At 41.0% G+C, this 18659-nt stretch overlaps 1 protein-coding gene across 19 annotated transcripts in view; it reads right to left on the bottom strand.

Annotated features, from left to right (window-relative positions):
• Positions 1-18659, bottom strand: part of MGA (MAX dimerization protein MGA) — a 173524-nt gene that overhangs the window by 87091 nt on the left and 67774 nt on the right. For 18 of the 19 annotated variants that reach the window (XM_050799316.1, XM_050799313.1, XM_050799317.1 and 15 more), the window contains exon 2: positions 10494-11624. The exons of the other annotated variant lie outside the window; for it this stretch is intronic. In XM_050799316.1, coding sequence (XP_050655273.1) covers positions 10494-11557 — 1064 coding nt within the window. In that variant the 5' untranslated portion in view covers positions 11558-11624. The remainder of the gene's footprint in view (positions 1-10493; positions 11625-18659) is intronic. 19 annotated transcript variants of the gene reach the window in all.

Genomic DNA, 18659 nt, shown 5'->3' with positions numbered 1-18659 from the left:
GGAGATTGTGAGAATCTCAGGATTTGTAGCCAACTGGTGAAAAGTACAGGTGGCCTAGAATCTCCAGTTGTGGTTAATGTCTCAACTAGGGGCAGTCTTGTTGGGGACCATGCATTTCAACCTATGGAGACTAACTATGGGTTCTTATTCAATATGTCAGGTGGGGTTAACACAGAATAGTACTATTTTTACTTAATTCTGTAAATTGTAAGGCAATTGTGTACCTCTGAAAACTTAAGCAGATTAGTAACAGTATTGAATTTCCTTTAAAAAATTAAAATTCTGACAAGGGCAAAACTAGAAGAAAGAATGCTGCAACAACCGGAGCAATACACTCAAGAGAGTAAGAAATGCATCAAAGTAGTTAAGAACCAACAATGACTAGTTAGAAAAACGCCTCACCACAGAAGTGGAATACAGTAGGACCATGGTCAGGCAGTTAACCATCATAAAGCTATACCAATTAAAACAATGTGATTTGGGCCTTAAGGGTAGACAAATTGATCAAGGGAAGAAAACAGTGTCCAAGAACATACACACACACACACACAATCACCTGAGTAACCCCAATGTTCAATAAATAATACAAAAAGGTGTTCAACTTTGCTAATCACTAGAAAAAGACAAACTACAACCATAATGCTCCCAGTTTGGCCACTATTTGCCACCTACTACTGAAAGTCCTATTTAGAGCAATTAGATAAGAAAAATTAAAAAAAAAAAAAAGGCATATTCAAATTGTCAAGGAGTTTGTAAAGATCTCTCTATTAATAGATGGTGCAATCCTACATATAGAAAACTTTCAAAAATCCACTCTCAGTACCCCCCCCAACACAACACACACACAAACCACTCACTTCAGCAAATTCAGCAAAGTTGAAGGATACAAACTCAACACACAAAAGTCAACTGTATTCCTATACAATGAACAATATGCAATACAAAACAGCAATGGGCAATATAAAAAGAAAAGGAAACCACTCAATATATAACAGCATCAAAAAGAATGCTTACGAATAGATTTCACTAAGAAAGCAAAACAGTTTTACATTGAAAACCATAAAAGCATTATTGAAAAAAACTAAAATGGAAAGATATCCCATGTTCATGAACAGGAAGACAACCCAAAGCGTTGAACGAATTCGACAAAATCCTTATCAAAATCCCAACGGGATGTTTCAGAAGTAGAAAATGAAACCTCGGCGGAGCGCGATGGCTCATGCCTATAATCCCTGTAATCCCAGCACTTTGGGAGGCCAAGGCAGGCGGGTCACAAGGTCAGGGGTTTAAGAACAGCCTGGCCAATATGGTGAAACCCCGTCTCTACTAAAAAGACAAAAAATTAGCCAGGCATGGTGGTGCACACCTGTAGTCCCAGCTACTCAGGAGGCTGAGACAGAAGAAGCGCTTAAACACGGGAGGCAGAGGTTACAGCCAGCCGAGATCACACCACTACATTCCAGCCTGGGCAACAGAGCAAGACTCAGTCTCAAAAAAATAAAAAGAGGAAGAAAATGGAATCTCAAGGGACCTTAAATAGCAAAAACAATTTTGAAAAACAAGAACAAAGTTGGTGGTCTCATACTGCCCAATTCGAAAATTTCTAGTGATCAAAATAATGTCATACTGGCATAAAGATAAACATACAGGCAAACAGAATACAGAGAGCTGAGAAATCAATCTGCACATATGTGGTCAATTGATTTTCAACAGATGCAAAGACCATTCAACGGGAAAAGGGCAGTCTTTTCGTTTTTTGTTTTTTGTTTTTTGAGACGGAGTCTCGCTCTGCTGCCCAGGTTGGAGGGCAGTGGCACAATCTTGGCTCACTGCAACCTCCACCTCCCGGGTTCAAGCAATTCTCCTGCCTCAGCCTCCTGAGTAGCTGGGACTACAGGTGTGCACCACCATGCCTGGCTAATTTTTTTTTGTATTTTTAGTAGACACAGGGTTTCACTATGTTGGCCACACTGGTCCCAAACTCCTGACCTCGTAATCAGCCCGCTTCGGCCTCCCAAAGTGCTGGGATTACAGGCGTGAGCCACCGCACTCAGCCAGGACAGTCTTTTCAATGAATGGTGACGGGAAAACTGGATACACACATGCGAAAGAATGAAGCTGAACCCTTACCTTATACCACTAATAAAAATACTCAGACGTGGTGGCTCACGCCTGTAATCCCAACACTTTGGGAGGCTGAGGCGGGCCGATCACTTGAGGTCAGGAGTTCGACACCAGCCTGGTCAACATAGCAAAACCTCATCTCTACTAAAAATACAAAAATTAGCCAGGCATGGTGGCAAACGCCAGCTACTCAGGAGGCTGAGGCAGGAGAATCGCTTGAACCCGGGAAGCACAGGTTGCAGTGAGTCGAGATCACACCACTGCACTCCAGCCTGGGTGACAGAGCAAGACTCTGTGTCAAAAAAAAAAAAAATTCAAAATTGATCGCAGACCTAAATTTAAGAGGTAAAACTATAAAACCCTTAGTAAGAAACATAAGGGAAACTCTTTCTAATGTTAGATTTGGCAATGATTTCTTAAGCATAACATCAAGCACAGTCAAGAGAATAAAGAACAGGAAAATTGTACTTCATTAAAATTAAACACTTGTGCATCAAAACACACTATATAAGAATGAAAAAACCCACAGAATGAGACAAAAGATTTGCAAATATTTTATCTAATGGATTAATATCCAAAATATATAAAGAACTCCTGCATCTCAACAACAAAATAACGACTCAATTTTTAAACAGGCAAAGCTCTTGAATAAACATTTCTCCTTATACAAACGGTAAATAAGCATGTGAAAAGATGCCTAAATAACATTGTCAATCATTAGGGAAATGCAAATTAAAAACCATAATGAGCTATCCCTCCATACCCATTAAAATGGCTATTATTAAAAATAGTAAGTGCTGGCCAGGATAAGGAGAAATTAGAACACTTGTGCACTGTTGATGGGAATGTAGAGTGGTTCAGCCACTTTGGAAAACAGTATTGTGGTTCCTCAAAAACTTAAAAATAGAATTACCGCCGGGCGCGGTGGCTCAAGCCTGTAATCCCAGCACTTTGGGAGGCCGAGACGGGCGGATCACAAGGTCAGGAGATCGAGACCATCCTGGCTAACCCCGTGAAACCCCGTCTCTACTAAAAAATACAAAAAACTAGCCGGGCGAGGTGGTGGGCGCCTGCAGTCCCAGCTACTCGGGAGGCTGAGGCAGGAGAATGGCGTAAACCTGGGAGGCGGAGCTTGCAGTGAGCTGAGATCCGGCCACTGCACTCTAGCCTGGGTGACAGAGCGAGACTCCGTCTCAAAAAAAAAAAAAAAAAAAAAAAATAGAATTACCATATGATCCAGCAATTCTACTTCTGGGTATACACCCAAAAGAATTCACTGGCCAGGTGCAGTGGCTCACCCATGTAATCCAGCACTTGAGAGGCTGAGGTGGGTGGATCGCCTAAGGTCAGGAGTTCAAAACCAGCCTGGCCAACATGGCGAAACCCCGCCTCTAATAAAAATATAAAAATTAGCTGGGTGTGGCAGCACATGCCTATAATCCCAGCTATTCTGGAGGCTGGGGTGGGATGATCACTTGGACACAGGAGGATCACCTGGATGCGGGAGGCAAGAGGTTGCTGTGAGCCAAGATCACACCTCTGCAATCCTGCCTGGGGGCGACAGAATGAGACTCAATCTCCAAAAAAAAAAAAAAAAAAAAATGAATTCGTAATTCCATTATTCACAGTAGCAAAAAGGTAGAAGCTATCCAAGTGTCCATCAACAGATAAATGGGATAAGGCCAAAGAGATCAGGCAAGAGGCCTTCAAGTGCAATGGAAAGCTACTGAAGAATTTTAAGAGGGGACATAATCCCCTGTAAGTCATATTTTTCAAAGATCCTTCTGTCTACCCAACAAAGCATGGGATTGTGGGGGGAAAAGCAGCTGGGAAACCAGGCAGATGTTATGCAGCAGGGATGGTATTTTGGACTACAATAACAGCAGCAAAGATGATACAAAAATCAGCAGGTTCATGTACTATGGGTAGGGATATAAATGGTTATAACCTTTTAGAATATAATTTAACAATTAAAATTTAAAATATTGATCTAGACAATTCCATTCCGAAGAATTAATCGCTATATTTGCAAAAGTGTATAAAAACTGTGTGTAAGAAATTTTACTGAAGCATTATTTGTAGTGGCTAAAAAAACAAACAATTTCAAGAGCCATCAACAGAGAACTGATTAAATACATCTTATGGATACTAATGCAGCCCCTTAAAAATGCCTGTCATAGAATGTATAATGTTGGGGAAAAAAGCAGGATTCTAGACTGTGGGAACAGCATTTTTGTAAAACTGTTCATATTTGTCTAGTATTGACATTTGTGAATTAATTATTGTTTTAAATATATCAAACCAGGCCAGGCGCAGTGGCTCACGCCTGTAATCCCGGCACTTGTGGAGGCCAAGGCAGGCGGATCATGAGACCAGCCTGGCCAACATAGTGAAACCCCTATATAAAATTACCCAGGCGTGGTGGCGTGTGCCTGAAATCCAGCTACTCGGGAGGCTGAGGCAGGAGAATCACTCGAACCCAGGAGGTGGAGGTTGCAATGAGCTGAGATTGTACCACTGCACTCCAGCTGGCACAACAGTGTAAGACTTTGTCTCAAAAAAATCAAACCAGAGTGATTCTCTCTATAACAATGTCATTCTCACTCACTTGCATTCTGATGAGCTTTCTTGGGAGAAAAATATATGTGCCAGAAACTTGAGGTGCACCCATGGTAGTGTGCAATCAACTAATCAAACGGAAAAACATCGGAAAACTATGTCACACATGGAAAAGCTGTGCTTAGGTTGGAATTATGTAAAACCTAAGATCCATAATGCAGGAATTTGTTTCATTTGGTACTTAGAAAAGTACCTGAAACTAAAAGGTATTCAGTTACAAATAAAAGATAACAAAAATCATAAAGGAGTATAATTTTCCCCCAAATGTTTGAAGGTCATGTAAAAGAGGCCTGGTGGTGCATGCCTGTAGTCCCAGCTACTAGGGAGGCCGAGGCAGGAGGATCGCTAGGGCCCAGGAGGTCAAGGCTACAGCAAGCCATGAACCTGCCACTGCAATCTAGCCTGAGAAACAAACAAAGCAAGATCTTGACTCAAAAAAAAAAGACAGGAAAAAAAAAAAAAAAGCAGCAGTAGCCTCTAGAGATAGTGAAATCAGAATAGCTAAAAACAAACAGACAATACCACATGTGCTGGCAAAGATGTAGAAGTAACAGGAACTCTCATAATACATTTTTGGTGGAAGTGTAAATTGGTATCATCCTTTTGGAAAATTCTGGCAGTGTCTACTAAAAGTATGCCTACTGTATGACCCAGCAATTCTCCTCCTAGACATATAACAAAAAGACGCTAGCGCATGTCCACCAAAGACACGTATAAGAAAGTTCATATTAGTTTTATTCATAATAGTCAAAAACTAGAAACAATCCAAATACACATCAATAGGAGAATAACTTAACAGGTTTACGTAATCAGGCAAAAATAATGCAGAGTTTTCTGATTTGAATGACTACGATAGCTAACGCAAAAAAAAAAGGGCAGGATTTAAAAGCAAAAAGAAAAATTCAGTTGGAATTATCTATAATAATGAACATTTTGATCTAGAGGTCTGCAACTAAGAAGAGAGACAAATAAGCTAGAGATATCAGTAGCTTTAAAAATAATCACTATTGGCAGGGCACCGTGGCTCACACCTGTAATCCCAGCACTCTGGGAGGCTGAGGCAGGCAGATCAAGAGGTCAAGAGATCGAGACCATCCTGTCCAACATGGTGAAAGTCCATCTCCACTAAAAATACAAAAAAACAGTTGGGCGTGGTGGCGCACGCCTGTAGTTCCAACTACTCAGGAGGCTGAGGCAGGAGAATCACTTGAACCCAGGAGGCAGAGATTGCAGTGAGCCCAGATCATGCCACTACATTTCAGCCCAGGTGACGGAGCGAGACTCCACTGGGCATGGTGGCAGGCACCTGTAATCCCAGCTACCCCAGAGGCTGAGGCAGGAAAATTGCTTGAACCTGGGAGGCAGAAGTTGAAGTGAGCCGAGATCGCGCCACTGCATTGCAGCTGAGGCAAGAGAGCCAGACTCTGTCTCAAAAACTAAAAATAAAAAATAATAATTGGTGGGATGTAGTTGTTCACCCCTGTAATCCAGCACTTGGGAGGCTGAGTTGAGTGGGTCACCTGAGGTCAGCCTGTCCAACATGGCAAAACCCCACCTCTACTAAAAATACAAAAATTAGCCAGGTGTGGTGGCACATGCCTGTAATCCCAGCTAGTCGGGAGACTGAGGCAAAGAATTGCTTAAACCCAGGAGGCGGAGGTTGCAGTGAGTCGAGACTGCACCACTGCACTCCAGCCTGGGCAACAGAGCAAGACTCCATCTCAAAACAAAATAATAAACAATATTAGATGGGAGAAGAGGTCAAAGTCATAGATAAGACTACAAGATGGCCATGGACGGTGGCTCATGCCTATAATTCCAACACTTTGGGAGGTGGAGGCGGGTGGATCACCTGAGGTCAGGAGCTCATGACCAGCCTGGCCAACATGGTGAACCCCCATCTCTACTAAAAATACAAAAATTAGCCAGGCGTAGCGGCACATGCCTGTCATCCCAGCTACTTCAGAGGCTGAGGCAGGAGAATCACTTGAAGCCAGGAAGCAGAGGTTGCAATGAACCGAGATCGTGCCACTGCACTCCAGCCTGGGAAACAAGAGCAAAACTCCATCTCAAAAAAAAAAAAAAGAAAAGAAAAGAAAAAGAAAAAGACTACAACAGCTGGGCATGGTAGCTCATGCCTGTAATCTCAGCACTTTGGGAGGCTGAGGCAGGAGGATCACTTGAGGCCAGGAGTTCGAGACCAGCCTGGTCAACATGGTGAAACTGTCTCTACTAAAACTACAAAAATTAGCCAGGCATGGTGGCATGCACCTGCAATTCCAGCTAATCCAGTGGCTGAGGCACTTGAACCCAGAATCCCTTGAACCCAGGAGGCAGAGGTTGCAGGGAGTCAAGATCATACCACCGCACTCCAGCTTGGGCAACAGGGCAAGACTCTGTCCCCCTTCCAAAAAAAAGAAAGAAAGAGAGAGAGAGAGAGAGAGAGAGAGAGAGGAAGGAAAGAAAGAAAGAAAAGGAAGGAAGAAAAGAAGGAAGGAAGAAGGGACTACAGGAGCATAATACTAGGAAATAACCTTCATTTAATAAATATCTGAATATATTATAAGGAGTCAGTAAGAATAACTGAAAGAAGGGGAAAAAATCAAGAGTTAGGAGAACCACGTGAATGGTATGGTAAAAGCCAAGGAAGAAAAAATAGAGTTTCAAGTAGGAGAAAACGGTCAAGCAACAGCAAATGTAGCAAATAAAGCCTAAAGATCAGTGCATTTACCAATAGCATTAGCTAAAACAAAGCAGAATGACAAAGCAATCATATATCAGTAACTGAATAGAAAATGGGAAAATAGTGTGGGGGGTGTGTGTGTGTGTGCACGTGCACACGCATGTGTATATAATTTTTCAGACCCTTAAATCAGAGGTTGGCAATTATTTCCTGTAAAGGAACAGATAGTAAATATTTTAGGCTTTACAAGCATCTATGGTCTCTGTCACATATTCATGTATACACACTAAAATAAGCTATAGGCCAGATTTGCCCAACTCTCGCCTAAAAATAATTTCTGCTCCCATATCAAGCATTTAGAGAAAAAGTTTACACAGAGCTAAATACCATTTTCACACATAAAGATAATGTTATTTCTTGGAGCATGATTCGAGTTGCTTTTCTCCCTTCAGTGACAGCGATACTACATGTTAATAAATCTGAACCACTCTCTTGATTCATTAAAATCAAAAGCTCAACCATATGTAATCCCAACAGCTGCTTTCTATAACAAAAAAAATAAGCCTGGCCGGGTATGGCAGCTCATGCCTGTAATCCCAGCACTGTGAAAGGCCAAGGCTGGCAGATCACTTCAGCTCACAAGTTTGAGGCCAGCCTGGGCAACATGGCAAAACCTTGTCTCTACTAAAAATACAAAAAATCAGTCAGGCATAGTGATGCATGCCTGTAGTTCCAGCTACTCAGGAGGCTGAGGTAGGAGAATCACCCAAGTCCAGGAAGTCAGGGCTACAGTGAGCCGTGATTGCACTACTGCACCCTATTCTAAGTGACAGAGCCATACACTGCCTCAAAAAACAAACCAACATACATCTGACCCTTTAACCTAAAGAACTTCTCCAGGCCCTATCCTCCAAAGGAATTTTAATAAATTCTGCATCATCCAACGGTACACTCAACTATTTCTGGATAACAAGGGTAAAAATATAATTTGTGGTCAACTGTTTAAATCCATTTTAATTATGTTAATCAAGATGATTAAGCTGTGGCTGAAGAATCAAGTTTAAAGACGGCATCCACCAGTTGCAATTACAAACAATACCACAGCAAAAAGTATAACCCGAAAGAACCTTTCCCCTTTGACAAAAAAACTGTATGCATTGCTTGAGTAGCACTTACTCCTGCTGCAACAATCCTTAGAAAAAGCAAAGCAATAACCAGCTCATAGACAAGGCAAGGGGAACTCATGAGCATGGTGATTCCAAATTCAAAAAATAGTAGCTGTTAGTGGCCTACAATTTTAGCAAGAAAAGGAAAGTAAAGGGAATTCGTGTGCAGGGATTTCTTTACTTTTGCTGAACTTGGGTTTAAAAATCAAAATAATGGCTGGGCGCAGTGGCTCACACCTGTAATCCCAGCACTCTGGGAGGCCAAGGTGGGCAGATCACGAGGTCAGGAGATCAAGACCATCCTGGCTTAACATGGTGAAACCCCACTCTACTAAAAATGCAAAAAATTAGCCGGGCGTGGTGATAGGCGCCTGCAGTCCCAGCTACTCGGGAGGTTAAGGCAGGAGAATGACGTGAACCTGGGAGGCGGAGCTTGCAGTGAGCCCAGATCATGCCACTGCACTCCAGCCTGAGCGACAGAGCCAGACTCTGTCTCAAAAAATAAAAAAATAAAAATAAAAATAAGGCAAGTTCAGGCCGGGCATAGTGGCTCACATCTGTAATTCCAACACTTTGAGAGGCCAAGGCGGGTGGATCACCTGAGGTCAGGAGTTTGAGACCAGCCTGGCCAACATGGTGAAACTCCATCTCTACTAAAAAAAAAATTCAAAAAATTTAGCCAGGCATGGTGGCACACACCTGCAATCCCAGCTACTCGGGAGGTTGAGACAGGAGAATCGCTTGAACCTGGGAGCCCCAGGTTACAGTGAGCCGAGAATGCGCCACTGCACTCCAGCCTGAGCAACAGAGCGAGATTCCATCTCAAAAACAATAAACAAACAAAAATAAGGCAAGTTCAAACAAAAAGAAACAACAGTATCATTCACAATAGTCAAATTCAAGTTTTGCTTTTTGGAACTTTGTGAAATCCTCCCCCCCCCCATCCCATCTCAAATATTTTGGATTTGTGGTTGGTTGAACACACAGCTGCAGCCTCCATGGAAGACTGATTGTATAGACAACTCATGATTACAGGCGACTTTCTGTATCTGAGGAGGACTGGTTCCAGGACCCTCCCCAGATACCAAAATCTGAGGATACTCAAGTACCTTAGTTGGCCAGTTTTATCTGTGGATGCAGAACCAGAAGATGTGGCGGGCCTACTATAATTGAAGAAGGGAAGAAAACCCCATATCATAATGGAAACAAAACTTATCTACACAAGGCACAAAATGCATTTACAGTCATTATTTGTACCTAATACTTGTGAATTTACTGCCTGAGGGATATCCTAATCCATAAATTGCCCAAACAAAGAAGCAGCTGAAAACTATTACTAGTTAAAATAGCATGTTTACTGTTTCTTTAAAATTTACCTGGCATAACTGAAGCCTTGTACCCTTTGACCAACATCTTTCAGTCTTTCTCTACCCCCGGCATCCACCATTCTACTTTCTACCTTTATGAATATTTTGCAGTATTTGTCTTTTTTGTTTTGCTTATTTCACTTAGCACAGTATTCTCTAGGCACATCTATGTTGTCACAATTGGTATGATTTTCTTTTTTTCTTGAGACGGAGTCTCAAATGTAGTAAGGTGTTGGTATCCTTGGGTGGTCCTGGAACCAATCCCCCAAGGATGTCAAGGAACATTCTAAATACATATGAATAATTCAGATAAGTTATCCAATTTGCCTACAATTCTAGATCCTGAACCCAACTGATTCTCATTACAGAAAAATTATCTGTCATTTCACAGAATGTAAAAGCAGTTGTAGTACATTTTATAGTGACTTACTTTATCAACATGTGTAGCATTCCACAGAACCAAGATGTTAAATCCAACACCTGGCCCATCTCAATCTTCCTTTTATTTCTAAGAACAGAAAAACTACTACTTACCATTCAGAAATCTCTTGCTTCAATTGAGGAACTTCACTAAGTGCTGAATCAGTATCCATGAAACCAAGAAAGTCTCGTTTTATATTAAGGGAAGTCTTCTCCAAACCCTTGCCTGATGTTTCATGACCCCTCGACAAAGGATCCAAATCACCTGGTTGTATCTCTGACCCCTGACCTTCTGTAAGACGGACCCGATGACCAGAAGAACTGGAAATATTATTCCCTTCTTGGTCAGAGCTGTTCTTTTGTTTTCCATCTCTTTGGGGCTTACTATTCAGCCCATCATCCCGAAAGCCTTTGGCAAATGGATTGTAATCTATTTTCAGCTGAGTAATCTGAATGTTCTGATAAGCTGTGACTGCAAAGAATTCAGTCTGTGGGAAGGTAAAAGTGTGGACACCAGGGCCATTTAATTGTATCACCTCCACAGCCTTTTCTGCAGGCACCAAATGAAGCCTTGGCAGGTAACGATGCATAGAGTGCAAGATGATATGCCCTTCTTGGTCCAGTGTATTGTTGGTAAGTTTGAGTTTATAGAAAGATACTGGTTGATGCATCCAATAATGACCTGTGGAAGGAGATTCTGGATGAATAAAAACCCTCCCCAAAACATGAGGTTCAGCCTTCCCACTGGGTTCCCACCAACGACCATTCCACTTATAACGATGGTTATCCACAGGAGATATATCCATGACAAGAATATACTTCAAATTGGAATCTAAACCTGTTATCCAATAACGACAATAAGGAAACATGCGTCTTCCTTGCTTGGTCAGAATCATTTCTGTGCTTCGATGATAGAACTCATTCCACATACTATTGTTATCGAGGGTAACAGTGATTCCACCCACAGTACAATCAGCTGGAAGGCAAATCTTCCCTTTAGATTTTACTGGTGATGACACACTACTAGCCAAAGCACAGGCATCCTGATTAGTAACCAAAATTCCTTGATCAGTTTTGCCATTTCCTGGCTGCTTTAAGATGACAAAGAAGGTAGGTGCTGCTCCTGCCACTGTTCCACCATCTTGATTAGCCAATATAATCTGCTGTTTCTCCTCCATGATTTCAGTAGGAAACTCAGTAGTAAGACAACTGTAATCACCACATAGTCACAATGGCCTTCCCATCCTAAGAAACAAGCAAAAAAACCAAAAACAAAAAACACCCTTTAATCAAGTGAGTATTTATTTCTTGAACAAAAATACAAGAATGATGTCATCCCCAAAATATTCCTAAATTCTTGTAAGACTTTGCTTCTAAGCTTTTCTTTCAATCACAGTAAGAATATTTATTCTGGAATATCTAATCATTTTTTAAAGTTCATTTTAATCTAATTAATTAAGTCGCTCATATCCTAATCCTCTAACAATTCACTATAAATACTATAATCTCACACAAAGAAACAAAAGTATATATTCATTATTTAAAAAAATAAAAGTATACAAAATTAAAAAGTTAAATTTGAAGGCTATGCATTTTTAAAGCATCCTAACACTTTATGAATTAATTTGCCAGAAGATTCCTTTATATAGCAAGTTCCCCTGTGATGAGTAAATTAAATAAGTAAATTTCCATTTTCATTCCAAAGAGCTAATTGTACAGAATTAGTTCTTCACATGGTTCAGAAGACATGGTTCCGTAAGTAAGTAAAAAGCTATCTTAACTTCTTATTACACACATTTAAAGAAGCCATGACAAATCACTGGAACTCAATGGACCTTACACTGAAAAAAATTCCAGATGAACCTAATATTTAATTTTTTTATTCCTAAATCCTGAGAAAAGTTTTTTTATGAGACACAAAACCTAAAACCAGTAAAGCAGGAAAAAAAAAAACAAGTTGATAAATTTAATATTATATAAGGCCAGGTGCAGTGGCTCACACCTGCAATCCCAGCACTTTGAGAGGCCAAGGCCGGTGGATCATTTCAGGCCAGGAATTCGAGACCAGCCTGGCCAACACGGCAAAACCCCATCTCTATTAAAAACTAAAAAATTAGCCGGGTGTGGTGGTGCATGCCTGTAGTCCCAGCTACTCAGGAGGCTGAGGCACGAGAATCACTTGAACCCAGGAGGCAGAAGGTGCACTGAGCCAAGATCACGCCACTGCACTCCAGCGTGGATGACAGGGAAAGACTGTCTCAAAGAAATAAAAATAAAATAAAATGTAATATTCTGTAAATTTTTTAATCTGGCAAAATCATTTAAGCAAAATCAAAAAGCAAACAACTAACTAGGAAAAGGTATGTGCAACTTATAAAGAACTCATTTCCCTAATATAAAAAGGAGACTAGACGTGGTGACTGCCACCTATAATCCCAGCACTTTGGGAGGCCAAGGCAGGAGGATCGCTTGAAGTCAGGAGTCCCAGACCAGCCTGTCCAACATAGTGAAAGCCTGTCTCTATTAAAAAATAATAGTGGCCGGGAGCAGTGGCTCACGCCTGTAATCCAAGCACTCTGGGAGACCAAGGAGGTCAGATCACTTGAGGTCAGGAGTTCAAGACAAGCCTGGCCAACATGGTGAAACCCCATCTCTACTAAACATAAAAAAATTAGCTGGACATGGTGGTGTGCGCCTATAATCCCAGCTACTTAGGAGGCTAAGGCAAGAGAATCGCTTGAACCCAGGAGGTGGAGTCGCAGTGAGCCAAGACGGCACCACTGCACTTCAGCCTGGGTGACAGAGCAAGACTCTGACTCAAAAAAATAAAATAAAAATAGATTAACAGTAATAATAATTTTATAGGCTTCCTACAAATCAACAAGACCAAATACCTAACAGAAAAATAAGTAAAGGATAATAAACGCAAATGGCTATGAATATGTATATAGTGAAGAGGAAAGGAAATTAAAATCATCTTGAGATTGTTTTTTTTTGAGATGGAGTCTTGCTCTGTCGCCCAGGCTGGAGTGCAGTGGCCGGATCTCAGCTCACTGCAAGCTCCGCCTCCCGGGTTCACGCCATTCTCCTGCCTCAGCCTCCCGAGTAGCTGGGACTACAGGCGCCAGCCACCTCGCCTGGCTACTTTTTTTGTAATTTTTTTAGTAGAGACGGGGTTTCACCGTGTTAGCCAGGATGGTCTTGATTTCCCGACCTCATGATCCGCCCGTCTCGGCCTCCCAAAGTGCTGGGATTACAGGCTTGAGCCACCGCGCCCGGCCTTGAGATTGTTTTTTTACTTATCAGACTGGCAAAAATCAAAGCCTGGTAGTGTTGGAAAGGGTATAGGTCAACCAGCATTCTCCCCTAACTAGTTACTGGGAGTATAAAATAACAGAATCTCTATGAGAAAGGGCAACTTGAAAATATCGTAAGTACAAATCCATATATCATCCTACAACAAAGAAGTTTTTCCAGGACTTTAAGTTTTTTTAATTCACTGATAAAACCCACTATATGACTTTATTTTAAATACACACACCTACGATAAATGATATCTATACAAGATTATCCCCATTTATAACAGCAAAAGACTAGACAGGAAGAGAGAAGTCCTTAAAGTGGTAAAACAAATGATGGCACATCCACAGAGTGGAATGATAACAGTCATAAAAGAGAATGTATAAGCTTAATGAATGCATGCAAAAAATATCTACAAGATATATCAAGCGCAAAATGTTCAGAAGAGTTGTAAATTATGCCACACGTCTTTTAAAAGTTTTTTTGTTTGTCTGTTTGTTTTTGAGATGGAGTCTTGCTCTATTGCCCAGGCTGGAGTACAGTGGCTCAATCTCAGCTCACTACAAGCTCCGCCTCTCGGGTTCACGCCATTCTCCTGCCTCAGCCTCCCCAGCAGCTGGGACTACAGGCACCCACCACCACGCCCGGCTAATTTTTTTGTATTTTTAGTAGAGACGGGTTTTCACCATGTTAGCCAGGATGGTCTCAATCTCCTGACCTCATGATCCACCCGCCTTGGCCTCCCAAAGTGCTGGGATTACAGGCGTGAGCCACCGCGCCCGGCCTAAAAGTTTTTTATTGTACTTCTTAAACTTCAGACAGGGAGTACACGTGCAGGTTTGTTTATATAAGTGTACTGCATAATATAAGGTTTGGGCTTCTAATGATCCCATCATCCAAGCAGTGAACATAGTACCTGATAGGTAGTTTTTCAACCCTTGTAAAAGTTTTTTTCCTTAATAAAGTCAAAGAAATAGACAGTATTTCGGTCTTTAAAATAAATAAACCAAAGAATGAAAAAGAACAGGTACATATTTGCTTTACACAGACTATCTCTGGAAAGACAGAAAACAGTAGTATTGGTCATATCCAAGGAAAACTTGATGACTTGGAAAAGATACCCTTTTACACTTTCTAAATTTTGTGCCTTGTGAACACACAATCTTTAAAAACTAAAAAACAGGCCAGGTGGGCAGGTGCAGTGGCTCACGCCTGTCATTCCAGCACTTTAGGAGGCCGAGGTGGGAGAAACGTTTGAGGTCAAGAGTCCAAGACCTGCCTGGTCAAAATAGCCAGAGTCGGTCTCTACCAAAAAAAAAAAAGAAAAAAAATTAGCGGGTATGGTGGCTAGGAGGCTGAGACAGGAGGACACCTTCAGCAGCCCTGAAAGTTCAGGTTGCAGTGAGCCATAACTATACCACTACACTCCAGCCTAGGAGACAGAGTGAGACCCCATCTCTTAAAAAAAAACAAAGTTAAAATTAAATTAATTATTAAAGGTTATAAAAAAAAAAGGTCATATATATTGTACGATTCCATTTATATGAGATGTCCAACACAGGCAAATCTAGAGAAACACAAAGTAGATTAGTGGTTTCAGGCGAAGGGGTAACTGGGACTAACTACTAAAGGATGTGGGATTTCTTTTTGGTGTATACTTTAAAACGATGAATTATGTTATGTGAACTGTATCTCAATAAAAAGTTATAATAAAGAAATCTGATGCCGGCCGTGGTGGCTCATGCCTACAATCCCACAACTTTGGGAGGCTAAGGCAGGAGGATCACTTGAGCCCAGGAGTTTGAGACCAACCTGGAAAACATAGTGAGACTCCATCTCTACAACGGTGTGTACCTGTAGTCCCAGCTACTTGAGTGGCTGAGGTGAGAGGATCACTTGAGCCAGGGGGTGGGGAGGCTGAGGCTGCAATGAGCTGTGATGGGGCCACTGCACTTCAGTCTAGATAACAGAGTGAGACCCTGTATCCAAAAAAAAAAAAAGAAATCTGACTGCTAAAATCAACTGAACTGATATACTAAATAAAAGCTACAGCTTCTAGTTTTTATACAAAAAGGAAGATGACACTTCCCCACCCCTGAGTAAGTGGGTCAGTAATCTTAATCAAATTCAGCCATTATTAGTCTTCATTATAATTAAAAAGTATTTTACCTTTCATCAGGGCTAATGATGAGCAGTAAAAGCATCTAATCTGAATTTTACCTCTTCTTACAAGATTGGTCATACATCTCCAACGCTTAAAATATCTGTTAGACTATAGATAATAGATATTTTTAAAATCAAGACTTCAAAAGGTTTACTATTGTTTCCTATTATGACTAGAGATAAAAATAGAAATTCACTTCCTAACACTTTAGTGTACTAATATCAGGGAAGGTGAGGAACAACAACAAAAAATCTCTCCTCTGATGAGAAGTTTATTTTTAAAAGACAGATAAAATTTACAGTGATTCTTTTCAAAAGCTGCCTCAAGCTTTTACCTATGAAGTTCATTGGTTTTTTAAACCTAACACACTTAAGCAATACCTATCAGAGATTGACAAAACAAAACTAAACAGACTCAGAAGTCACAAATAAGGTAAAATATTAAAGCTTAAAGAACTGGCAAAAAAAAAAAAAAAAAAAAAAAAAAACCCTTTACAATAATGTATAATTCAATGCAAACTCCTAGCTTGTATTTATTAACTCATAAACTTCAAAGTTTTGTTACAAATCACCAACTATTTTTGTGAGTCAAGTATGCAAAACATCCTTTGTGTGTATGTGCTCCATGTGAGCACAACATCCTTAGGTGTATTTAACATGACTAAGGCAGCAAAGAAGTATACGAAAAAAAATTTTGTTATCCCAAACCTATAAATTACATGAAAAGGTGCTGAATTTCTTAAACATTACCTTTCTTTTTTGTTGTTGTTGTTTTTTTTGTTTTTTTTTTTGAGACGAAGTCTCACTCTGTTACCCAGGCTGGAGTGCAGTGGTACGATCTCGGCTCACGGCAAGCTCCACCTCCTGGGTTCACACCATTCTCCTGCCTCAGCCTCCTGAGTAGCTGGGACTACAGGTGCCCGCCACCACGCCCGGCTAATATTTTGTACTTTTAGTAGAGATGGGGAAATTTTGATTTTCAGATCATTACCGGTAAAATCAAGACAGAGAAGTTTTAACCAATTCTTTAAAAATTACTATCTTTTATTTTTATTTATTTATTTATTTTTGAGACGGAGTCTCGCTCTGTCGCCCAGGCTGGAGTGCAGTGGCCGGATCTCAGCTCACTGCAAGCTCTGCCTCCCAGGTTTACGCCATTCTCCTGCCTCAGCCTCCCGAGTAGCTGGGACTACAGGCGCCCGCCAGCTCGCCCAGCTAGTTTTTTGTACTTTTTAGTAGAGACGGGGTTTCACCGTGTTAGCCAGGATGGTCTCGATCTCCTGACATCATGATCCGCCCATCTAGGCCTCCCAAAGTGCTGGGATTACAGGCTTGAGCCACCGCGCCCAGCCAAAAATTACTGCCTTCTAAAGATTAATCTATTAAGATGCAACTGACAAAAACCCAGTTTAGTGAATATTAGACTGCACTTGAAGTAAATTTTACACTAACTTTATATACACACATTTTGAGTTTTTCTTTCTGCCTAAGCAAAAAATTAGTGCAGAGAAGTCACATTAACCTATTTCAACTTTGTGCATGGGCATCTAATAAAAAAATGTAAAAATGGCCGGGCACGGTGGCTCAAGCCTGTAATCCCAGCACTTTGGGAGGCCGAGACGGGTGGATCACAACGTCAGGAGATCGAGACCATCCTGCCTAACACGGTGAAACCCCGTCTCTACTAAAAAATACAAAAAACTAGCCGGGCGAGGTGGCGGGCGCCTGTAGTCCCAGCTACTCGGGAAGCTGAGGCAGGAGAATGGCTTGAACCCGGGAGGCAGAGCTTGCAGTGAGCTGAGATCCAGCCACTGCACTCCAGCCTGGGCGACAGAGCAAGACTCCGTCTCAAAAAAAAAAAAAAAAAAAGTAAAAATGTGCCTGAAGACAAGAAAACAAACTTTCTGACTTACGATTTGTATAAGACTGGTTTTTAACTCCACTAATCAAATTAATCCGTTAGTTGATGAAAATGCATTGAATTAAAGACTTAAACCATCTCTATCTTGAGCCATAACAGCTACTGGTTTAAGAACATGGAATGAAATTCTTATTCTACATCAAATCTAAGCACAGATTCCACTTCACTATAAGCATATGCCTAGGTTTGGAGCTACCATATGAATTTTCTTTTCTTTTCTAAGATAAATATTGCAAAACATTTTAATTTTCTAATCAAAAGGCAGTCAATTAAGAATATTCAGCTGTTTTAGATACCAAGACCACTCGAAAGTCTAAGACAATCTTAAGCCAACTGCAAAACTTAAATGTACTTTAGAAAAGGGTAGGCTAGGCCGGGCGCAGTGGCTCACGCTTGTAATCCCAGCACTTTGAGGGGCTGAGGCCGGTGGATCACTTGATGTCAGGAGTTCAAGACCAGCTTGGCCAACATGACAAAACGCTCTCTCTACAAAAAATACAAAACTTAGCCAGGCGTCATGTTGTGCACCTGTAGTCCCAGCTACTTGGGAGGATGAGGCACAAGAATCACTTGAACCCGGGAGGCAGATGTTGCAATGAGCCGAAATAGCGCCACTGCACTCTAGCCTTCGAGATAGAGACTCGGTCTCAAAATAATAATAATAATAATAATAATAATAAAGAAAAGAAAGGGGTAGACTACTCATGAAGAAATAAATCTTCCAGCAACATCCTAAAAATACTCTTGTAAACTAAAAGCTTTAATGAAAACCACAATTTTGGTACATATATATACACCTTAACATTCAAAAACGTTCAATTCGGCTTTTCAACAACAAATTTTTTTATCTAGATAAAACAGCTATAATAAAAAGCTAACAAAATAAGTTGTGGAGG

Source organism: Macaca thibetana, chromosome 7, assembly GCF_024542745.1.
Source record: "Macaca thibetana thibetana isolate TM-01 chromosome 7, ASM2454274v1, whole genome shotgun sequence".
Classification (NCBI taxonomy): domain Eukaryota; kingdom Metazoa; phylum Chordata; class Mammalia; order Primates; family Cercopithecidae; genus Macaca; species Macaca thibetana.
Note: the sequence above shows the minus strand (reverse complement) of the source record. Positions and strands in the feature narration are given on the sequence as shown.